Source organism: Gigantopelta aegis, chromosome 6 (genome assembly GCF_016097555.1).
Source record: "Gigantopelta aegis isolate Gae_Host chromosome 6, Gae_host_genome, whole genome shotgun sequence".
Lineage (NCBI taxonomy): Eukaryota > Metazoa > Mollusca > Gastropoda > Neomphalida > Peltospiridae > Gigantopelta > Gigantopelta aegis.
This window is the reverse complement of record NC_054704.1, coordinates 39,573,250-39,599,456: the sequence shown is the minus strand read 5'-3', so window position 1 is coordinate 39,599,456 and position 26,207 is coordinate 39,573,250. Positions and strand designations below refer to the sequence as shown.

General features: G+C 36.9%; 1 protein-coding gene across 1 annotated transcript in view; it reads left to right on the top strand.

Moving 5' to 3' along the window:
* Window positions 1-23,870, top strand: part of LOC121374542 (multiple epidermal growth factor-like domains protein 10) — a 43,177-nt gene extending 19,307 nt beyond the window's left edge. The window contains exons 7-12 of the mRNA XM_041501646.1: window positions 6,789-6,941; window positions 11,383-11,523; window positions 14,544-14,696; window positions 20,550-20,702; window positions 22,877-23,038; window positions 23,863-23,870. Coding sequence (XP_041357580.1) covers window positions 6,789-6,941; window positions 11,383-11,523; window positions 14,544-14,696; window positions 20,550-20,702; window positions 22,877-23,038; window positions 23,863-23,870 — 770 coding nt within the window. The remainder of the gene's footprint in view (window positions 1-6,788; window positions 6,942-11,382; window positions 11,524-14,543; window positions 14,697-20,549; window positions 20,703-22,876; window positions 23,039-23,862) is intronic.
* The last annotated feature ends 2,337 nt before the right edge of the window (window positions 23,871-26,207 follow it).

Here is a 26,207-nt window from a genome sequence, read left to right as displayed (position 1 = left end):
TTTCTCGTTCCAGCTAGTATATCAGACTGGTATATCAAAAGCCGTGGTATGTGCTGCCCTGTATGAGAAATGGTGCATACAGACGATCCAGTGCTAGTAATCGACAAGTGTAGTCGGTTTCCTCTCTAAGACTATATACCAAAATACCATGTTTGACACCCAATATTCGATGATTAATAAATCAATGTAATCTAGTGGTGTCGTTAAACACAACCAACTTTATATTTATATTTTCTGCAGAGATGCTATTGTGTCCTTATATATATATATATATATATATATATATATATATATATATATATATATATATATATATACTAGTTTACAAACACGGTGAGTGGCGCATAATATAGTCGTTACGTACAATGCTTTAACACTTTAACATCACGTCATTGCTAGGTTGTTTAACAATTTGCACGTGATATGTTCTAGTTCGTTAAGAGCGTTATACATTTATTCTTATTTAATGACATCTGACGTGGTTAATCATCAATTCCTAATTATAACTGTCGAACATAAGACAATGCATACACACGAGGCACCAAGGAACCATATGTATACGCATGTTATTAGATAAAATACATATCGTAATCCATTTTCTATTATAGTTGAGTGTTTGGAATTAGACAAAATAAAATTATGCAAATTATTCTAATTCATTAATATATTAATGCATAGATTTTGATATAGACTTCCAACAAGAGACAACCAACAGCCTTTAACTTTAACCCTAGCATGAACGTGGTCCCTAGGTACCTTGGGTGCCCCACCTCTTTAGGTCCCACAAAGAGGAGGATCCACGAGCCACATACCGCTTACCCCTGTTAATATCTCCGCCGTCTAGGTTTCCCTTAGAGGGCAACTCCAATACGGTACCGTAAAGGTGTGGACTCCACTGGTTCCTCAGTAGTACTCCCCAATATAATTAGTATTAATAACATAATACACCCTCCCCTCTACTGTACGCCGGTAGGGGTAAATAAGGGCCAGTATGCTCGTAAATCCATATCGTGTCTTCCAGGATCTCGCCGATCAAATCTCCACCAACTGCGACGAAAATTATTTTAATACCAGATAAGCGCAAATACAAAATAAAAAAATGGACAAGAAAAGAGAACGCGTGCACGTAAAATGGGAAGTAAACGTATATGCGCGAAAACGAATACCTCCACGAATGAACAACATCTTATAGAAAACAGGTCCTCCACACATGTGGAAGCTGTCAAGTAATGTTCTTTTTTATGTCTTAACAGTTAACGAAGTCCTTCAAGTTCAACACTAAACACCTGAAAATATATTCCAAAACAAATTCGGCAGTACGCCGGTAGGGGTAAATAAGGGCCACTATGCTCGTAAATCCATATCGTGTCTCCCCTGATCTCGCCATATGAACGGGTCTATACCCGATCACGCCAAACTGGCTGCCTTATAGGTGTTTCCAGTTGGTATCGCTGCTGTTCCCAACCTCAATTTCCAATGTATTTTGTAAATCCTTAAAAAATTGCTGAATTCCCACATCCGACAAATGTACCCCATCCTGCCGAAATAATTCGATAGTTCGAGTATGGATTGACAGGTGTCGGACGGAGTAACCACTTGAGCTGTATAAAACATATCCAACTGCAGCGCCGACTCGCTTCCTTGCCTTTTCTATCTTTTTAGGTGACTGAGCACCGTGCCAGTACAATCGTAACAAAACGTTGGACCATATGATGGTCGTTTTTGGTAACAATTCCGACAGTCGCAATAGTGAACACTTATTAGCCTCGATTAATTTTATTGATTTCAGATCTACCAGGTCATTTGACACTAATGAATTAATACCAACTTGGGCCCAGGATGGCGATGAAGATGTGTTTCAATAACTTTGTCAAATTCGTACCATTTCATACCTCGTTTTATCTTCCACTCTATGTTAACATTTAAAGGGGAGAAGCCAAGATTGAGACCACCCGGATTATAAGTAGCATATCGACCAGCCTAATATGGAACAGTTTTTTCGAGCGCTTAATGCCTTCCAGTAAGTATTGCACAATAAAATAGTTGTTTGGATCATTTAAAATTCGTATTTTGTGTACATAAGATAATGCGCTAATATAGGTTTGAACTGTTGATGGAGAACATCGTTTTAGTGACAAATATGAAATCAACTGCACGACATGTGTAACCGTGACGGACAGAGACATTCTAATTAGACGACAGTACTCCTGATTCAGTAATCCCGTACAGAAGCTGGGATGGGTTCTGGCGTTGACTCGGTAAATGAAATCGATTCCACTGACAACGAGAACTTACATGACATATTCCCGCTAATATGCTCTGCTCTTATGACAATGTTATGCTGCAGTGTTAATAAGACTAACCGCCTAACTAATCACATTACAGGAGGTGATTTAGAAGTTTGTTTTGGGTTTTTTTAGCTGAGATCCGCAAAGTGTTAAAGCAACGACCACTGGAAATAATTCCAAAAAAGGGATATCATATAACTGTTGATAAATAGCTTCAACTCATGATCATCTACCCGCAATCTGTCGGGCATTAACGTGATACCATTATACTTATGTAAGAATTGGAGCCACGTGTATAAATCATCTTGCATTTCAGCTGCGCTTCAAATTTTATAGTAAGGTTTTGACACACCGACAGTAGCTTTGATTAGGCTCCTACACAAAGATCTGCCTAAAGACACGACTCGGCAGGCAAAATTTAAACAGCCCAACAATGACTGAATGACTGTAGCTCTCTAAGAATAAACCTTTTTCATTCCAAGTATGAGCGTTACATTTTCTTTTAATTCTTCGAGTTTATCACATGGCAATCTCATGGACATTACGTTCGTGTCAAATTCAACTCCCATGAAAGAAAAAAACAGAATTTGGATTCTCCGTTTTGTCTTCAGGGAGAGGGACTCCAAGATGTTTGCCATAAAATGTGAACGTCTGAAGAAGGTTATACCAATCGTATGACACTATTCGATCCCCAAACAAGAAATCATCCAAGTAATGTAGCACATTTTTATTATTGGTTATGCCCGAAATATGCCAGTTAATAAATGTACAACATTTTTCAAACAGCGCGCAGCTGATAGAGGCCCCCATGGGGAAATGTTTGTCAAAGTAATAATTCCCGTGAAATTTAAAACCTAGCAATTCGAAAAAAAAAATAAAAAAACATTTGCGAGACGGGAAATAACCGAAACACTTTCTTAATGTAACATTTGGCAAGTAATGCTCCTTGTTCAAGTTCCTGTATCATTAAAACTGCATCATCCATTTTTATATATTTGACCGAAAAAAAATTCTGGGTCGATAAAGTCATTCAGGAAAAAATTATCTGGGTAAGAAAGGTGATGAATTACCCGGAAATCTGTTTTGTTTGTTTTTTGACGCCAACCATAAGAGAGAAATTCTTAAGTTTGAAAGTATTTTATAAGAGCATGGTCCAGCACTCTGCCAGCATGAATTTTTTATTTATTTATTTTTTTGAGCTAATACTCTGGGTGCTTGTTTGACACTGACAAGATTTGTTGTACCATTATAGCAATGGAGAGATAAAACAAACTTAAAGCCATTGAACAAATCTAACTTAGAATGCTCGTCGGGATATTTGCGTAAATATGATTCTAATACAGTGTATTTGATTGGCGTGTATCTCAGAGAAGTTGGTTCGCTGTTGCATTAGCGGCGACTTGCCTTCGAATTAACGAAAACACTGGAAAGTGGGATGGGCTTCCCCACACTTGTCGCATGAAAGTCTAAATCTGCAGCGGAAATTAAACATACATTTGCCCTTGTTGTACCCCAGCAATAGTTTGTTGTGTTGCGTGTCATTAATGTCGACCTTCTAGTTTGATTAAAGGAATGCTACAGCAAGGCTTTTGGACTGGCATGCATATTCAACAATACATAATGCACATTATTGCGTACTGTCAACAAGTATAATCGTATAGTTAATTAATAAAACGGTTAAATGTGACGGCTATTATATATAACAGGCGCAGCCATTTTGTACCATCCCAGTGAATACGCCCTCTGGCGAGCTGGTGTTTATGTAATGTCTAACGTGTCATGTCAGGCATTAGTCTTTGAACTGAAAAAACTAAACATACCTGATTTTTGCGGATGCATCGCAATGTTCTGTAATAATATCCATCCCTGTAACACAGCAACGTGTATATGTGGTTTATTTTTCAATACAAAATAAGTGTTGGAATAACTGTATTATGTTTTGTACATAAATTAACCCACGTACTGAAATAATAGTCGGAGTTTTTTTTGGTAAATTGGTATTTTCTTTCTGTGGCCTGTACCTGTCGTTCTTGATTGGCAGGTGCATATTTAGACGGTCTTCAGACACTGTGTCTAGACACACTAAAAAGACGTGCCTCTTTTATTAAGATCACAGGGTATTGTGTGATAACCTCAAATCGTAATGGACATTACCAGCCGTCCTGCTTTATTACTGTAAGTAATTCTACAAAACCCTTGATTAAGTAAACTTTCCCATCTAAAATCACAAAACTGACCAATTACGTAGTCCAAAAGAAAAGAAAATTATCACTTGGGTATCGTGAGTGATCGATTTTGCTCGAACGTGTCCTGCCAATAGGCCTAATAATATGCATGCTTTCTTTGGATTTTTGTAAAGAAAAAATAATACTATAACTCCATTTCGTTATACTGATGCAAACTGAAATATATTTAGTTAAATAGTTTATTATACGATCATGTCATTTATGTTGTTTTACAAGTCAGGTTGGTGAAAGCGAAACGCCTTGTCGTAAATTAGAGCGTTTGTTTACACTGTACATAGATAAGTTGGACAGAGCTGACGTCACTTCGCCCCAAGCTATACCACCGGACGTCACACAAACGAAACAAAATGGCTGCCCCAAGTTAGCAGGAATAAATTACGCGTTTTTCATTTGTTAAAGTTTCAGTATGTGTTGGTGTTCCGGGTATGCATCTTTCCAACACATAAGGCTCTTATTGGAGTTTAGTCTACCTTTAATAGCCGTAGCACGACTCCGATATGAGGTCATCTGGCCGATACCAGTATTAAGCGGTAAAAACGCTTGTCTTATGTGTTATTCCCGTTAGTACATACATTGCCCACTTTTCGCAGTTAATTATTCCCCATGAAGAATTTGGATAGCGTGCTTTTTTCTTGTTTTTTTTGTGCTTTTTTAAAGACGAAACTGTAAATCATAATTAACCCAACCGGTTTCCATTATTTCGAAAGTTCTTGTGCCTTTTTTGGAAATTTTTCAAGCATTATGCTTTTGTATACAATAAAAACCGTTATCCAAGTGTGAATGTTTGAAATTGTTTGTTGGGACAGTTGATAATTGCGAGATAAACACTTTTTCGCCCTTTGATGTTGTGCTATTAAACTCCGTTGAGACTTGAGAAGCAATGGCATTTCGATATACTCTCCTCTCCAAATTTTCTCCTTTAACCTTAGCGGAATATGGTATGCTACACTATCAAAACTACTCTCCTCTAGTACAGGAATGGTATTATTATTTAAAACCCGAGGAGGCGCCGACAGTGGAGGACGGGAGTGTGGATTATTGAAACAGAATGGGTGTGCTGTAAAATACTATCAAAATGTATTATCGGTACCTGCCACTACTACCGTGTATACACTCACCGATCACATTCTCCGCGACAGGAACTGCGCTTGGTCCCTCCCTGGTAGAAGTCGGTTCTTCAACTTGATTAGAAAAAAAAAAAAATTCTTTCTCTTCTGGCGAACACCCTGTGCTCTAGCTGACGTCCCTCGTTTTAATGCCATCCGTTACTGCACGGACATGGCCATTGTGCTTTTTGTATCTCTAGGCACGCCTGTTATTACAACGAACCATTTCAGAAAAAACCCCGATAAACACGAAATCAGTTTACAGAATAACGAAAACGAAAAAAAAAAATCATCAGGAATTTGCAATCTGAACATTCGTGAAAAATAAGGCTTACCAGTATCATGCTGTTTGATTTGAGAGAATGTTTGTATAACACACGTACGGACCTAACTGTAACAAGTCATGTACGGAACGCAACTGCCTGTCTTCATCTACATGCAACAGAAAGACGGGACGGTGTAAAGCTGAAAAGTGTCATCCTGGATGGAACCAGCCTCGGTGGCGTCGTGGTTAGGCCATCGGTCTACAGGCTGGTAGGTACTGGGTTCGAATCCCAGTCGAGACATGGGATTTTTAATTCAGATACCGACTCCAAACCCTGAGTGAGTGCTCTGCAAGGCTCAGTGGGTAGGTGTAAACCACTTGCACCGACCAGTGATCATAACTGGTTCAACAAAGGCCATGGTTTGTGTTAGCCTGCCTGTGGGAAGCACAAATAAAAGATCCTTTGCTGCTAATCGGAAAGAGTAGCCCATGTAGTGGCGACAGCGGGTTTCCTCTCAAAATCTGTGTGATCCTTAACCATATGTCTGACGCCATATAACCGTAACTAAAATGTGTTGAGGGCGTCGTTAAATAAAACATTTCTTTCTTTCTTTATTTTCCTGGATGGAACGGAACCGACTGTACGCAAGGTAACCAACTACAACGATGTTTGGGATCATTTATATATTTCAGTTATATAATAGGTGTTTATTTACCCACGGTGATACACCAATATCACATTTTAAAAGTGTCTATTTAAAAGACGATATTTTGAGCCAGAAGTCACTTTAACTTTATATCAATTAGCTGTCCAGTTCAGTAATCAAAGAGCATTTTGACTATTATAAATATCATCAACCATTTTTGTTTGTTTTGAAATCAGCATGTCTACAGAACGTCACGTACGGGTCTAACTGTAGCAAGCTATGTGAGAAACGTCAGTGTGCCAATCACTCTACAACCTGCGACATAGAGACAGGAGAATGTGGTACAGGTGGATGTCAACCAGGCTGGAAAGGAGAAGACTGTACACAAGGTATCGTATAGTATCGCTGCATTTTTCATTTCCATAATATTATCACCGTAACAAAACATTATTTCCTGTTCTTTGTTTTTGACTAGCACAATCCTTTAAAACAATGAAAGTTATCGATAATCAGGAAATAATCAACAAGTATGTCAATTTTTAGGAAAGTAGTGAGTTATCTTTCTCTAAGCAACGCGGAACTAACTGCTTTTGATAGATTGAAACATATTATTTTCTTTGCATTTGAAAAACAAATGGATTAGGCATGTTTTGCAACTCATTAGGTATTCTTCATGATATATACACATCACGACAGTGACATATTTATGCTATTTATATATGATCAGAAATGTATATTACTGAATGAAGAAAGAAAGAAAGAAAGAATGACAGTATGCAAGAAGAGAAGCAGTAATTTAAGTTCGCTATTTGTTCGATAATCAGACGGTATGTTTGCTATAATCAAAACACATACAAGACATCATAATTGGATTTTTGTAGAGATTATACAAAACGGACCATACATTATTTACTAATTAAGGAAAACGTTTTAACTATAAACAAAAGCCACACCACTCGAACAATGTTGCTGACACACACACACACACACACACACACACACACACACACACACACCAAACCCCCCCCCCCCCCAAAAAAAAATAAAACAATAAAAACCCGATAATATTTATATTTTAGATAATTTTATTTTGAGCTGGAAAACCAATATAACGACAGATTTGTCATTGAAAACTGTTCCGGTCCCGTCACGTGTTCAGCTAGATGTAAAGTTGCATTTTACCGGATTTTCAAGTTTTTAACTCATTGTCTTTTTAACAGTAAACATTTCAGATTTGTGAACACTGATGTCAGGATGTAGTTTCGAGTGTAGAGCGCTCGCCTGAGACGCTTGGATCGTAGGACTGAACCTCGGCGGGCCCATTTGTTTTTATCCGTTTCAGCCAGTACCCCTATGCTGGTATATAAAGGGATACGTGTATGTCCTCTCTGGGAGAAATTGCATATACATTGCTGTTAAATGGAAATGTAGCGGGTTTCTACTGAAGACTATGTGTCAGCATTACCAACATTCAGCAAACTATGACCAATAAAGCAACGTGTTCTAGGATTGTCGTTAATTAAAACAAAATGTAACTATATACCTTATTTCAAACACTTTGTTTGTCGAATACTTGTTTTGAACAACGATGGAATCCTTTTCAGCTTTATGGTAACCAGAGACGGACCTAGGTGGAGGCCCCACCCAAAATTTTGCGACAATTATAATTTTATTGTATATTGATTTTCATTTTGTTTTGCGATCCCCTCTGAACCTCCCCAAAAGTTCCCTTGGCATACCGCCTATTGTCATTGGGGGCCCCTAAATGGATTTTCTGGATCCGCCACTGGTAACCATCACGACATAGGGTGGTGCGTGTTGGTGTTTGGTCATTTCAAGGAACTGGCCCCATCCAAAAACATAATATTTTAGGAATTAGGCAGACAAATCTCCAAAAGAATGTCAGGGCGGAATATAGCCCAGTGGCAAAGCACTCGCCTGATGCTGAGATTCATCCCGTTCGGTTGACCCATTGTCCTATTTTTCGTTCCAACCAGTGCTCCACAACAGGTGTAACAAAGGCCATGGTATGCACCCATACTGTCTGGGGGAAGCTGCATACACGATATATTTTACTGTTAACAGGATCTCCCATTCCTACCGTTTGGCGTAAGGTTAAGCATAATGAGAGCATTAATGAATGCATGTGTAACGTCACCCCAGAACACAAATACACATCGGCTACTATGTGTCACATGATTATGATTATTTACGTTATAAATAAAATTCATATGCATCTCTAATTTTTGTCCATGCATATAATAGTGTTTGTTTTTGAATGAGGCTAGTTCCTTCAAATAGCATACTGATATAATTAAACAATATTTGGAACAACAAACCCCCACAAACAATCAGCAATACTCTATTTATTACGCAAACTAATAGTGACTACTAAAACCAGTGTTAATAGCGTTACTGCAAATGTCCCAAACTTAGAAAACTATAATTGACACTAAACAACAAACACACACACACACAAAGAAGCCCCCCCCCCCACCCTCATCCCCCAACAACCAACCCCACCCGGCAAAAACGAAACAATCAACAAAGCAAAACAACAGTTAACAAAAAAACAAACAAAATCCCCCAAAACAAACAAGAACAAAAATAACAAATAAAAATAAACGAACCGTCAAACCGAACGAGTACACAAAATAGCACAGAAGGAAACAAATTTACATATACGAAAAAAAATTTAACGATCAGTCGATATCACGATATTTCTGTCCACGTTACAATTATCTGTCCATGCATCATTGTAGCTATACCTGAACACATTTAAATTGACTTTTATCATTTAATTAAACTTAACCTCCCCGCCCCCATAGAGTTTACACGTTTTTGTTCAAATACTGGCCCATCAACATTGGATATATCTGTCGTTGTATATATTTGCTATATAATATACGATATTATATGTAATAAACGATACCCTACGTATAATACATATTTGCCTTTGACACTTTAGTTCCCACTGTTAATTACAACTATCAGTAACGCATAACTCCACGCATAATTTGATTTGATGTTATGTTAAGCTAATATTAATAGGCTTGTGTCCGAAATTGTTTGCCAATGGCTTGCTGATTGCTTGATTGAAACATAGTTTATTGCTTTTTAAAGAACAAATGGATTAGACACATGTTACAAAACTTACTAGGCCTTCTCCAAAATGCATACATATTACGACAGTAATATATTTTTGCAATTTAAATATGAACAGAAATAAATATTATTGGAAAAAAAAGAATAAAGGAAACAGAAAAAAGACACGCAATAAAGTTTTCTATGTGCTCGATAATTAGACAGCAGTTTTGATAAAAGAAAACGCAAAACACAAACAAGGCATCGTAATGATTACATAATGGCTACGCAAATAATAATAATAGCAATAAAGCAAATAAATAAATAGTAATAATTTTAAAGATCCATACTGTATTTACTACTTAAGGGAAAGGTTTTGTTTCATTTATATACGTATGTTCAGGAACAAATATTTCTTTATTGTCTTCTTCACTTAGAGTATTTTTACCATTTAAAACTAGTTGTAAATCTATTGGCTGAAATCTTTACCTTCCATATAAAATGCATTCACAGAAAAAAAAGATAATTGTTTTCAAAATTATACCCACAACTGCACGAGGAATCGGTGCTAAGACCAACTCGATATAAGTCTGCTTTTAAATCACTACACATGTGTGTTAATTTGGTATGTAATACATTTTCTCTTCTATTACCAAATGAATAGTATGGCGCAACGCACGGGACATCGGGTTTTATTGGGTTTTTTAAAATGTAGATATGTTTTGACAATTTCGAATTTCAGCCCGTAGGTTGTTCCAAAGTTTTATTATCGAATAGATAAATGAAGATTGAAGTAAATTAGTTCTAGCAAGGGGTAAAGAAATATCATTCCGATTTCTTAGCATGTAAGGGGATCCTTGTAAATGGCTTGCTGGAACAATATACTTATTCAGCATTATTTCAGACAGACATACATACAGAGGAAATGTTTATTTACGTCTCACTTTTGCACAGCTTAAACAACAAGAGTACAACCAGAATAATACAATAATACAACAAGAAATGTACACAAGCCACTCCTTTGGAATTATGAGAGATTTCAGAACTATTGAAAGATTATCAGAAAAAAAGTATTGTATTTGCAAGACATAAAACTAAAAAGCATAAATTATGCATATGTCTATAATCATACAAATTGTTTTGGAGACGAACGAAATAAGATGGCAGCATTTTACTGTAAGGTTTCCAATATCCGGGAGGCTAAAATGTTATTAAAGTTTACTACAGTAGTTACTGCTTTTCTAAAAAGATCTACACTTAACATCAGCATTAAGATGACAGTGAATAAAGAACATGTTTTTCAAATTCTATATAATTAAGACAGTTAAACTGGGTATTTTGTGAAACTCACAATTTCGAACCTATTAGTTTCTAACCTCAAAAACGCTGTACCACTAAGAAATATTGTTAGGGCACGTCGATACGACTAAAGCATATCAGTGTGTCACACTCCAGAATACACGTACTGCCAAACAATAACCACGGGGTAATGATATGTATACACAATAAAGGGAACATTATAAAACAATAAGATTACATTTTTCAATATGTATTTTATTCTGTAGACCAACAATGCAGCATTGTTTTAATATTATTATATGTTATATATCGATAGTGGGGTCGTTAAAGAAAACATACATGATTTTGTATCGCGAACCATACCGTAACCCTATAATATCGTTACACCCTTAGTACAGTAGGTGGTCCAATCAAAATACATTTGATTAAAACATCTTTCTTCGTTAGTTTGTGGATCACCGAGGTATGGTTCCAGCTGTTTGTATCGCTGTTCAGCCCGACATTGCAATGGGAACTCAAGTTGTAATCATATTAGTGGTGCGTGTGACAACGGCTGTCAACATGGCTGGGAAGGCATCGCTTGTACAGGTAACCAATACTGATTTGTTTCGTACACATTATTAAATATAAGTACTGATAATATTTTCTTGTATATTTTGTCGAGTTTTATATGCTGGCATAACAGTATACACTCGTGCGTATATAACGCCAAACATAACAGCTGTGTATCCATATTGTTTTGAAACTTAATTTATAAAATGCAATGCATGTGCATGCTATGAATATCTGGTGCCCCTCCCACCCCACCCCCAAAACAACCCAAAAAAAACACCAACAACAACCCCCACAATTTATATTTATTTTATTATTGAAATATTCCTCCACCGATGCACTGACACTTTTGTGTACATTCAATCAAATCACCATTCTCGTTGTACTGATAATTGTATTTGCACATTAAATCTGGATGTCACTCAACTACCAAACGTTAGACGGTAGTGGTTTTGTTTAGTATGGTTTTGTCCAGAATGAAGTGTCGTTCGCGACCACCTTGGCACATAGTAACACTAGTAACCTGAACAACCGTTACGGCTTATTCGATGCCTGGATATATATATATATATATATATATATATATATATATATATATATATATATATATATATATATATATTGTTAGTTTGTGTTTTGCTTCTGTGTAATAACTTGTAATTATCATTATTATATGCATATTCAATCTTACATGTAAACTAATGCCAGCATGAGTCCATGCATTGCCAAATGAACTTCAGTTTTCCTTCTTATCTTATTCACCTCTTCGTCATAGGATTGAACCATCTCAGTGAACCCATTCTGTAACTGCTTTGTTTTGTCGTTTAAACCAGTACCTCATGACTGGTATATCAAAGGTCGTGGTATGTCCTGTCATGTGTGGGAAAAATAATATGCATTGCTAGCGAACTCTGTTACGGAAAGAGGCGTTTCTTAACGATCAATAAAACGATTTCTTTTCGACATATTACAGTTTCTTTACGATGAACGCGCAATACGTGGTTTATATGCTGGCATTAAATGGTATTTTATAATGGTTTTGATATTTTTTTAAAATTACATTTAGACAATATAGAAGACTTCGTAGTCAAAACATTTTAGAACTTGCACTAATTATTTAGAATACAGTTTGTCTTTGTGCACAAGCCTACATTAATGTTACACACACAGTTTGGTTTCGATCATTTGTATGTATTATCCCCAAAACGTCTCTTTAGCATAAACAATGTTGTCTTTAGAACCATGATTTATTGCAATTGATATGTCGTGTGTGTGTCTGTCTGTATGTATGCATGTCTCTATCTCTCTCTCTGTCTCTCTCTCTCTGTCTCTCTCTGTCTCTGTCTCTCTCTGTCTCTCTCTCTCTCTCTCTCTCTCTCTCTCTCTCTCTCTCTCTCTCTCTCTCTCTCTCTCTCTCTCTCTCTCTCTCTCTCTATCTCGCTCTGAGTGTGTGTGTGTGCGTGTGCGTGCGTGTGTGTGTCCGTGTGTTATTTAACCATTTAGAATGCATCATGTTTTTCGTCTACAAAGATTTTGGCGAGATATTATGATTTGTTGTGAAATATACAAACAACAAAGACTAAAAACACCATGCATCAGGTATGGTGACACGTGTCGTATCATGGGCTATGCATCGTAATACGTATTTGTCATTTCGTGAGGTAAGTGTATCGTTACATCTCTGAAGGAAATGTGATTCGGACATTTTGGTTTGAAACTTCTAGATTCAGAAAAAACATCAGCACCCCCCCCCCCCCCAAGAAAAAAGAGCCCGTATGTATATGGGCACGCGTTAGGTGTAATGTCCTCCATAGTCATTCTCTGTAACTGATCTAAATATTCAGAGAAACATCAATACTTTCTAAAAACAGTGTGGATCCATCGACACAAAATATATGCAATGTGAAACTTGTAACCCTGTCGACAGAAGACTGTTACATGACGTTTCTATGTGTAAAGAAATTGTTACCTTGCTTAAGTTACATTTTTATTGCAATAGTTTGGCGTAAAAAATATTTTCATTAAAATTAATAAATCAAAACCTAGAAGGCCTGGAAAGTAAGAAAATCCATCATCATAACAAGTTGATTCCAATTTTCATTTTTTTTTTCTCAAGGAAATACTTAAATCAAAACATCGATACAATTCCAATCAATTATTGTTAATTATCTACGCACTAACATTGAAATAATGAGACAACGTATTGCCTGCTTTAATAAATGTTTTGTTTGTAACAAATAATAATTTCAACTTAATTTCACGATAGATTACTGAATATCACTCCAGTTTGTGTACAGTATGTTACAAAACTGGGGCCTAATTCACTACACTCTCGCAGCCTTGCGATCTCACAGTGCAATGATAAAAGCCTTGCAAAGAGGATGCTGTGTTGTGTAACAGAGCCTAAGAGACCTTTGTGAATTAGGCTCCCGTTCTATTTCCCATTACGAATCGTCTCTCGCTGTAACAGAGTTCCCTAAAAGTGAAATAAACCATCCTGTTCTGTTAATGGAAACATGTAGCGGGTTTCCTCTAAGAGTAAAACAAATACCAAATGTTTTACTTACCATAACAGTTGATTAATAAATCATTATGACCTAGTGGTGTCATTAAAGAAAACAAACTCTTAACTTTCTTCTTCCCATGTAATATTGATCACTATATACGCACTTTTAGAAACAGTTTGTAATGAAATTTCAAGTAATAGCAATATGGATGCAAAGTTAAAAAAGAAAAACGCACCTGACAATAAATGGTATATATGTACTTATGTCAGAATCCACACTTTCAAATACAGTACACCAGCGTATGACTGATAAGTACATTAGCTTCCCTTCCACCTTGTGGCATTCTGAATAATACAAATAAGTTAAGGTGAGGAATTAATTTCTATTAAGTTTTTCTCCATTTTTTAGAACATTCGTTTGTAAATTTCGTTTTTGTGTGTGTGTTTGTTGTTTTAGGGAAGGGGATTGGAGGTTGTGTTTTTCGATTGGTTTGCAGATTATTATTTTGCATACACCTCACACGTTATTGTTTTTGTCTTCGTTTATTAGAATGTGAGCAGAACGTGTCGTACGGTCGTTATAACTGTAAGAAGGTATGTGCAGATCGCCACTGTGCCGATTCGTCTTCGTCCTGTGATGTCAAGACGGGGGCGTGTGTTGGTGGATGTCAAGCAGGCTGGAGTGGAACCGAGTGCAAGCGAGGTAAAATGATCATTGAATGGATAATGCATAGACGGATGGATGGTTAGGCAGATGCTGGAAGGAATGGTGGATTGAAGGAAGGATAATGTGTGGATGGATAGCAAGTTGCACGGTCGGACGGTCAAAGGCGTGGTTATTATTGCCAACTAAGACGGGCACATTGAAATGACTGATATATTTTGGGAACACATAAGTGGACTGTACCGCCGTTTTGTTTATTATAGAATTTTCTCCGCCATTCCTCTCTAACAATAAAACCAGGGTAATGCAAATGGGCCCACTATTGCCAACTATGTTATTGTTGTGGGACTCTTATAGATATTTATGACCGCTACGCTTCACTTAAAGTTATGGAACTCTTATGTTTTCATTTTATGGCGTTTAATATCTTATAACTGTATGCTAAAAGCAGATTCCAAGACTATAATAATTGTTCTATTGAGGTCGGTATATTCAGTTAAGATTATCAAACATTAATTGCTATCATATATCGATAGTATCATTAGCCCAAGGCCATACCTACGCAGTAGGGTGGTGCGCATGACAGAACAGGCAAGACGTCTTGAACAGAGCTCCGGGTAAATATGGAAAATATGCACAGTATACCAAGTTTTAATTGTAAATACGAGCAGATTTAAATACTGACTGTTAGTGTTCTCCTAGTCGCGTCTAATTAGTAATGTCTGGACAGGTAAAGAGGAAGAAGTCTAAACATTCTAAAACTGGCCACACCCCACCATTGAAAAGCACGTCCAAGATGGCCGCCGCCGCACCAACGCCTATTCCAGCCTCAGACATTCAGGTATCTGAAATTATTGCACAAGCTCATGACTCTTTGTATTCTGCTACACCGGCATCTTCTATGAGTGGTAATGATTCGATAAGTCGCTCACAAACGTCTCAAAAAGATTATGCTACTCCATTGAATGCAACTCACATTGTGGACACTGAGTGTAAACAAATCAACCAGCATGTGTTGCACGAACATACAGTAACAGTGGTGATAATATATTACCTGATGGCAATATGCACGCACAACACATGTCACAGCCAGTGAGTCACAGTACACCGTTGCATGTTACAGGTGAATGTAAACAAAACGTAACACCTGGCACTACACCTGTCACTATGCCGCCGCCATGTTTGAACCGCAGTGACTTACCAATGCAATTGCCACCTCCACCGTACCTCCATCCAGTTAATATGCATGCACTGGTGACATATATGCATGTAATGTGTGAGACAATGAACAACATGGAGAGATTCATAGGAGTGAGACTATCGAAACTAGACTTGCTAGAAACGATATGTAGCAAATTTGAAAACATGGAACAAATAATTTGCGAAATGAAAGGTGAAATTCAAGAAATAAAAAATATACAAAAACAACATGAACACACAATGAAAGAAGCCGAACAGCAGCGTCACGATACTAATCATCGTGTTGAAAATTTGGAACACGAAAACAGTTACCTTGAAAATGAAAACTATGAACTGAAAGAAACTTTTCTATTATTCCAAACACATTCTATGAAATATAACATTATATTTGGTGGCATTCCCAGTAATGATGAGCAAGAGGATACGGAGGCAGTCCTAAAAACATTTTTGAAGGACGAATTGGATATCCAGGAAGCGGACAGCATTATGTTCCAAAACGTACATCGTTTACGACCTCGTACTGATGGCAAACCACGCAGCATCATCGCCCGATTTAATCGCTTCAGCGATCATGATCGAGTATTTAAGGCAGTACCAGTGAGGCTCCGAAACAAACCCCAGTTCTCTGTACACCAGCAATATCCATATGAAATAAACCAGAGGCGGTCCAGGTTAATCCCCAAGTTAAAAGAACTGAAACGAAGGGGCATCAGGGCAAAGCTGGTCTATGACCAGATTATGGTGAATGGTGGTCCATATGAACCATCGCAACCTGCACAACAGCAAACGAATCAGGCGACTCGTTCTCCCCCCAACACACAAAACACCACCCGTAAATAGGACAACACATCAGTCACATCTGAGGGTGGAGGGTGCACCACCAGTAAAACTTTAAATATCACTTTTCTCAACGTTTGTGGTACAAAATCTAAATGATTAAATCCTGGTTTTCATGTTTAAATACAAAAGTATGATATTTTAGTTTTTGCGGAGACAAAGTTGGACAAATATGTTGAATTGCAATTACCTAACGGTTATGAATTCATGTGAAGAACAGAAAAGTTTGTGACAAGAAATCTGGTGGAATTATTGTTATTTATAAAAAGGTTTTAGCAAAAAGTATTAATTTTTTAAATTCTGAATCAGGATATGTTCCATGGTTTGAGATTGTAAATATTTTGTCAGTTATGAATGATAAAATATTATTTGGATACAAGGTATTCTTCTGATAATGCTTTTTATGAATTAGAAGACGAAATGATTATGTTTTCTAGTGATACTAACAATATTTTTCTCCTTGGTGATTTTAATTCCAGAACGTCTACAATGCTTGACTTTGTTATGCCTGATGAACATTTATTAGAAATGTTAGAAATAGTTAGTGATGAGTTACTTTTGGAAAATATGTTTTCATTTCAAAAACGTGTTGATTTAAATATTCCTTTAGAAAGAACCAGTGAGGATAGTACAAGACACAATAACTATGGTATAAAATTGATAGAAATGTGTAAACGTTGTGCCTTGTTTATTGCCAATGGTCGGTTATTTAAAGATCAACATTTTGGACGTATGACGTGTAAAGAGTCTAGTCTAGTTGATTATTTAATACTTGCACCAGATGCCTTTAAATTACTTACTGAATTTGAAATCCTTGATTTTAACCCGATGTTCTCCGATATACACAGGCAGTTACACTTTGTAATAAGTTCCAATGACACTGCCCAGCTTCATGCAGATAACCCTGACATACACCTAAACCATATACGATGGGATGAAAATAAAGCAGACGAATTTAAACAGGCACTTAATGACGATGATTTGTTAGCAAAAATTAATGGAGCCTTGGATAGCCTTATTGATAGTTATAGCGTTACAACTGAACAGGTAAATCATATTGTAACCGATCTAGGTAGTTTATTTATCAATTCAGCAACCAGTGTGTTTGGTTTATCAAAACATAGATACACTTCTGGTAATTCGAAGCCATGGTTTAACAAGGAGTGTAAAATAAAGAGAGATGCATTTCATGAAGTAAAAAACAGGTACTCAGCAGATAAGTCTAATGATGTCAAAATGTTATTGAAAAAAAGATCCAAAGAATACAAGAAAGAGCTTAATTTAAATTATAAAAACATCAAGAAAAATGTGCCAAAGAACTTGATTCATTATCAAATTCTAACCCAAAAGCCTTTTGGAATACTTTGAATAAATTTTGAAATAATAAGCGTAAAAACCATGATATTCCAATAAATACATTATATGAATATTTTAAAACGTTAAATGCAGATACGCATGTTGATATAGATGATATAACGGACGATATAAGCATAAACGAATTGTGTGAAAATCCCTTGTTTGACAACATTCTTAATAGTGTTATAACAGAAAATGAAATATCTGAAACAATCTTAAAGTTAAAAAATAACAAAGCTCCAGGTGCTGATGGAATACTTAACGAATATCTATAAAAAAAATTCTCATCTGTTAATCCCAGTCTATTTTAAGCTGTTTAATATTATATTAGACACGGGTATCATACCAGACAGCTGGACAGTGGGGATAATTAAACCAATATATAAAAATAAAGGTAACCCACAGGATCCCGACAACTATAGAGCTATAACTCTAATCAGTTGTGTTGGTAAACTGTTTACTGCCATTATCAATAACAGACTGAACCTTTTTGCTACTGAAGTAAACTTAATAAACAGGAATCAGGCTGGACTTCGCAAAGGTCATTCAACGAGCGATAACATATATTGTATGCATGTTTTACTGTCGATATATCTGTCGTTTGGTAAAAAATTATAAATTATATTTCTAAATGATCTTGAAATTATAAATTATATTTCTAAATGATCTTGAAGATTTTTTAAAAAATGTTTCAAGGATCTCCTCTGGAAATAATTAAAGAAAATTGCCAAAACAAATTACATATATTTATTGAAATTTTCGTACTATTATATGCAGATGATACTGTAATTTTCTCCGAAACTCCTGAAGGTATGCAACATGCTTTAGATATATTTGATGACTATTGTAACTCTTGGAATCTTAGCATTAATGCGAGTAAAACAAAAGTTGTTATTTTTAGTAAGAGGAAGTCGAGGTCTAATGTTGAATTTATGTTGCAAGATGAACGATTGGAAACTGTTGATTATTACTGTTATTTAGGAATTTGTTTTAAATATAATGGGAATTTGTCTAATGCAAAGCAACATCTTGTAGACCAAGCTCAAAAAGCACTTTTTGCCATATACACAAAAATACGGAACAATAGCATACCAGTTCATATACAATTAAAACTTTTTGATTCAATGGTTGAACCGATTTTATTCTATGGATCAGAAATTTGGGGTTATGAAAATTTACAAATAATAGAAAAAATTCATCTCCAGTTATGCAAACGGATTTTGAAGGTAAAAAAAAGTACCCCAAATTTTATGGTATATGGAGAATTAGGAAGGTTCCCTTTAGAAATACAAGTAAAGTTACGAATGGTGTCATTTTGGAGTAAACTGGTTAAAGACGAAAATAAACTTAGTAGTATTTTATATAAATTAATGTTCTCTTTAAACAGTGGTGAAAGAAATCAATTTAAATGGTTGAAATTCATAAAAAGTATTTTCGATAACTCGGGAATGGGGTACATCTATACCAATCAAAATAATGATTTCAAATCGTATAAACAAGAATTAAAACAAAACCTCTGTGATCAATTTATACAACAGTGGTTCTCGGAAATTACAAACTCTTCTAGGGGTCAATTTTATACATTATTTAAAATATAATTTTATTTCGAAACCTATTTGTCGAGATTATCATACTAAAATAGATGTTGGATAACTAAATTGCGTACGTTAAATTTAAGATTACCAATCGAAACAGGCAGATGGTTTAACGTTCCTAGAGAAAATAGAATATGCAAACTTTGTAATACCGATATTGGAGATGAATACCATTATTTATTTAATTGTAAAAATTATAATATTGAAAATATTAGAAGAAAATATATAAAACAATATCAAAGAATTAAGCCTAGCGTTTTTGAAAATGAAAGGTATGCTGTCGTTATGTAATGCACCACCATTATCCGCATATTTTAGCCATTTTGTTTGCATATCTTGTGTTCTGTTAATTATAGATACTTCTATGTTGACGCCTGTTCTTGTCATGTATGTTAATTATGTATTTGAAAATGTCCTCTTGTTACACATTGTAATGTGTCTGAGTGTTGTTTAATCAATCTTTAATCTTTAAGTAAGGGCAGGGGCAGTTATCACACAGATAAGGTGTCATTTTTATTTTAACAGTGACATGTTTTTTTATCTAGTTGGAGAAATAAAATATTTTACCAATATTCATATTTTACTGACTCTTATTTTTTTTTAAAGCTAGTTATGTAGTTAGTCTATGGATACTTCCCACGTTACCTGAATATTGCGCTACTCTCGCGCTTGCATTTGCTGGTATATTTAAACATTTTTTATTGACCGTAAATCTGAAATTAGAAATTTGTTTTGAATTTCGGATTTATGTAATTTCGTATTAGAATGACACTACTATTAAGACCAATTTTAACATATTTCATATGAGGTATTAAAAGCTGCTATTAAATGACGGGTTCCCATAATAATGCATACAGGATATTACTGTCGCCAGTACATTTAGTGGTTATTCTTTCCTCTACAGCATGTATCCAGAACGACACCTATGGGCATGGCTGTATAAAGTACTGCAAGGAACGTCACTGTTTGTCTTCAAATACACCTTGCAACCTTCTCACAGGCGACTGCGGTGGTGATGGGTGTCAAGCTGGCTGGCAGGGAGTTGATTGTGCTCAAGGTATTTGATATTATCAATGCATTTCTACTTCATGTTTTATTCAACACACACGTCATAAGCAAGACAGACATAACAATGTGCTGAATAATAACAGTAGAGAGGAATACCATATTTTACCAACAGCTGCATATGTATATGTTTAACAGTCAATGAGACGTTGCCTTCAATCCAAATATGATTTTAAAGGGACATTCCTTAGTTCGCTGCATTGTAAGATGTTTCCGACTAATAAAATATTTCTACGATTACACTTACACATTAAATATATTTTCTTGTTTAGAATATCAGTGTCACGGGGATTCTATAATTCCCGTAACCGAATAAAACACGATTATCAAAATGTCTCTCCTACTTGTATATCTATTAGATCTCTCTGTAACAGGCTGTTAAACCTAGTATGGCTCGTCTCTAGGTATGATCAGAGATACGATCTTATATAAGTATATATTATTATAGCACGTTATTTCTCTAGAAAACACAACAAAAACACAATACACTATGGAATCTGTATTAATCTGCGCTGACAAATGTACAGCCGTAGTATTAAATTAATAACAACAATAATACAACCCAGAACTGATCACTTAATTAGTTAATCTCTGGGTGTCTAGTTACACAATATGCGAATCACTTCACCGTTACACCACACCCGCACGTATGATAATTGAGAAACGCTTACAACACCATTCCTAACTGGTTAATTTATAATTAACCCTTACTACTCGTTCAGTAACGTGTGATAATTTAGAACGCTTCTTGGGGAACTTAATTAATAAAGGAATTACAGCTCTATTCCTAACGGGTTAATTTTTAATTAACCCTAACTACTCTTTCAGTAATCTTGTGACACAGAATTAATACTTATCACAATAAAGACAATAACCTACAGTGTACCTAGGGTCTTCTAGGATGACTGGCTAAGCTTTATATTACCAAATACTCATATAATGTTAGAACAATAAGTCTACGATTTACTTCGTCAGATGACCGAAGACACTGTCTAAGGAATATTGGTATAATACAGTATTAAAATATTTAAGTCACATCAATCACATCAAGGTTATACACAGAGCAGAAATGATATTTACCAAAGTCCAAACGGACTAACGTTCCTCGGAGCCGTCCTAAATTCGTTCTCCTAGATCTCTCTAAATTCTAGCTATTTATTCCAAAATCAGAATTGGCCTGAGGGAACAAAGCGGCACCTCACGTATCATCTCATAGTCTACCTGGTATATTTCTCTCTGATCGTCAGACTACTGACGCCATCGTCGCCAAAATCACGGTCGTCGAAACCGCACTCGCAGAGGTATTACGTAACTACTCGCCACATGGCCTCCACAGCGGGACTAAGTGCATATTGGAAAGCCAGATCGCGCAAAGTATTACGTAACAAGTTGTCCACCTGGGCTACGGGCAATAAACTGCACACGGCACCCTAACACAATTAAAATCGCCACAGGCGAAACAAATTAAGAGCATGTACCGTGACAATCAGTGTCTGTATATTCAATGTGTTTCTGGTTGTCTTAATATTTGTAAGAAGCCCAAACTGGATTTTGTCTTCAAATAATTTCGTACGTACGAAAAATTAATTTTCAGGAAATAAAATGAAATTTTAACCTAGTACAAATATTAGAACGATCAGAAACGTGTTTAATATACCGCCACTAATATTTTTCGCAGAAAAATATATTTGATATGTAATTACAATCGTTAAAAAGTATCTGTTAGTCTTAATCTTAAAAATTGCAGCAAACTCAGGAATGTCCCTTTAATATATTTTTTAGAACTGTATTAATATGAATACTATTACATGTCATGCTGCTGCTGCTGATGATGATGATGATGATGATGAAGATGAATATACTAATAATGATACGCTAAGCTGTATAAGCTGATGGGGGAAAAAGAACACTATACAAAAAAGAAAACAAGGATGTGATATTGAAAGTAAGGTTTATGTATATGGGTGTCAATTGGTCTTGAAGACCAGAAGAAAAAAAACATATTGCTTACTCTTCTTGTTTGCAAATTGTACACATCACAGTTACCGATTATACCCAGACAATGGTTTATTATAGCAAACACGTAACACAATAATATTAATTTGAAAACGCAAATAAAGGAACCGACTTATCTCGTCACTAATATTTTTGTTTGGATTCATTCAGCATGTGAGCAAGGTGTGAAGTATGGCCTTCACTGTAACAAGTCATGTGCTGACCGTCATTGTGATCCAAAAAACACTTCATGTACTACACATAATGGAACGTGTTTTGGTGGATGTCTACCAGGATGGATGGGACACGATTGTACACAAGGTACTGGACACTGTTTTTATTACACACTCTTTTCTTACTGTAGTACTGCGATTTTAACATTATAATAATATTATTATTAAACATTATTTCTCGCATAAACTGTAGATTTAAAAAATACATATTCATGACCCTTTGCAACATTATTAACAATGTACATTTATACTAATTTTTGCTCTCCACTTTCCCACCTAAAATAATATTTAATAAATAAACCCCCACAAAAAACAAACATACAAGCAAACAAAACCAACAACAACATACGCTGGTTATCTGCCGAGCGTTTCTTAATGTGGGCGTTTACAAAACGTGTTATCGTTAATGTTAAGAGACGGATTGTTCGGCACTAGCAAACGTCATTCAAAAGTGACTCGGTACAAACGAAAATTGTTGCTATAATTTAAAAAAAATGTTTTTAGGTGTGTGTGTGGAGGGGGTGGGGTGGGGGGGGGGGGGTGGATGGGGGGTGCGTTTCACACAAAACTGTTTCATTCGTAGCACAATTCGTAGCACAACCATACTGGAACTAATTAGTTATGCTAAAAAAAATATATTTGCATTTAACCGGCAAGCAGAACTACATGTATTTCTAAATATTCTGTTGACACTATGTTTAGTTTTATTATCAGTTTTGAATTACAATAGTTTCATTTCGTGCATTAAATATTATGAAGATGTATGTTTGTTTTTACTAATCATTTAAATATCATATCTGTACTCTCAGAGGATTATTTGATAATAATACAAAGATAAGCATTTTATTATTTTGGTCAGCCATTTTGAAAACAGTTTGCAGATTAAAATACCGTTACATTAAAAATAAAAATCGTTGCGTTCAGATACGTAAGGCTGTTCAAAACCCTTCCTCAGGTTTGTTTGCTAGTGAAATATATTTAGACCTATTGATTGTCAAACAATGACATGCTATTTGGAATCTTTGACTACACTTGTAATATTTAGGAGGATAAGCTGTACAAAAGAAAGAACCACTAAGCTACATTGAAAGTCAATAATTTATGAAGGTCTTCTTTGCGTAGGAAGATGTCGTTAACGGTGGAAAAGGGAGTCTGTGTGGCAAATAGGCGGGGGCGTTATTAAATGTAATGTATATGCATACGTACATACATTACGTACATACATACATACACACATACATACATACACACAACGGCATGGGACAATTTGTGAGGCCAGAAAGGATTTAATTATCCCCTGCGCCAGTGCGTTAATATCTATGTATGTAACAGTCAACCTCGACATACATACAGTATATAGATATTCATACATCAATACATGCTAGACAGTGCCAGGTCTGCCCACTGTTTCATGCTCGTAAGCGGCATCGACCGCGCAGATTGTAGGCTCCATGCAAGTGGTTCGAGTTAAAGAGCATCCTTTTTATGGATGCCTCAATAGCTCAGAGTGCATCGTGGTTAGTATTGCAATTTGCGGGCGATTCGGTGCCACAGGTTCGAGTCCCAGCAACGGCATGGGGCAATTTGTGAGGCCAGAAAGGATTTAATTATCCTCTGCGCCAATGCCTTAATATCTGTGTATGTAACACCACACTCCCGAGCTAACTCACGATGCAGCTAGACATAATCGCCTGTGCTCTCGACCCCCCCCCCCCCCCCCCCCCCCCCCCAAGCAAGCTTCGGTGCACTGTTGGAGTTTCGCGTCGCGTACAACGGGTCACGGGCGACCGTGTCTTTGGTGTACGGCGACCGTGTCTTTGGTGTACGGCGACGCGGCTCCAACGAAGAGGATTGGAAGAAGAAGAAGAAGGAAGAAGAAGCGTGCGTCAGGGGCGGCTCAGGGCGGGGGGGGGGGGGAACAAAGCTGGCGGCTACTCCGCAGAAGAGGACACGACAGCCAACGGCTCCAGAGTGCCCCAACGGGACGTACTCGCAGCTTGATCCAGGAATGTGCCAAGCACCGAGTAAGGTTCCACCGACTTCCACTCCCAAGGCGCCGACTCCGGTGAAGCGGTTAACTTTACCTACCGCTCCCGTCAAGTCGGCGCCTGTTGTTGTTGCGGCTGCCAAGCGAAAGGCAACTTGACCAGCAGCCGAGCTGCAAGAGGAAAAACAACCGCCACCCCCTGTCGGCAAGCATGAAACATGGCACTTAGCTATTGGCAAGATCAAGAGCCAGTACAGACAGCTGGTTCAGGGGGACGCCACCGACCCGGCGTGGTTGGCGGGGTGTGTGGGGGGTGGGGGCGTTCCAACCAGGACTGGAAGCCACTTCCAGATGGAAATGACTACGAGCTCCACTCACTCAGGATCAAGAACAACTGATAGTGACGCACCGGCGCCAAGGAGTCTTCCGTCAAGCAATCCTGCTCGTCGAAATGGATAGTCACACTATACACAGGATTCTGTGGCGCCGAGTACCACGTCGTCATCGCAGACTTGTTGATCAAGAAGAATCAAGTCCCGAACCTGAGTGCCAGCCCACCCCTGAACTCGCCGTAGAAAGTCAACCTTACCTAGGACAGGTATCCTCCTTTTTGGGCACGTTGGACTTTAAAAATTTATAATTTAAAAAGTGGTGGGTTTTTTGGTAAGCAGTCCAACACACTTTAATTTGATTTCCCGTCAAAATCGCCTTAAAACCTTTTCGGCCGAATACTCTAATTTAGTTTTGGGTTTAATGTTTTTGTTCCAGACATGAGCAGGTTATGTGAGCTACTTTTGGCTTAGGTCTCAGTACCTACTTCTAAAATTTTTTTTGCAAATTCCGCCCACCTCAAACTTACCCTCCCACCCCCACTCCCACCCCCACCCCCTCCTGGCCCGGACTTAGTCACTGGCGAAAGTCAGAGATTATGCCCGTGACAGGCGTGCGTGACGCCTTCGTGGCATATACGCATGTTAAAACTTAGCCAGCCAGTGTATAACAGTCAACCTCGACATACATACAATATATAGATATTCATACATCAATGCATATATACATGCATACATACATAGATATATTATATACATTGTTGCACGTAATCGGGATCGACCGTGTAGTGTGTAGGTCGTATGTATATGGGTGGCTTAACTAGCATTGTGTTGTTAAGTATGACTCGGTATGTAAGTTGCAGGTGATTCGATGCCACAAGTTTGAGTCCCAGCAATTGTATGAAACAATTTGTGAGGCCATAAAGGATTTAATTATCCTTTGCGCCAGTGCG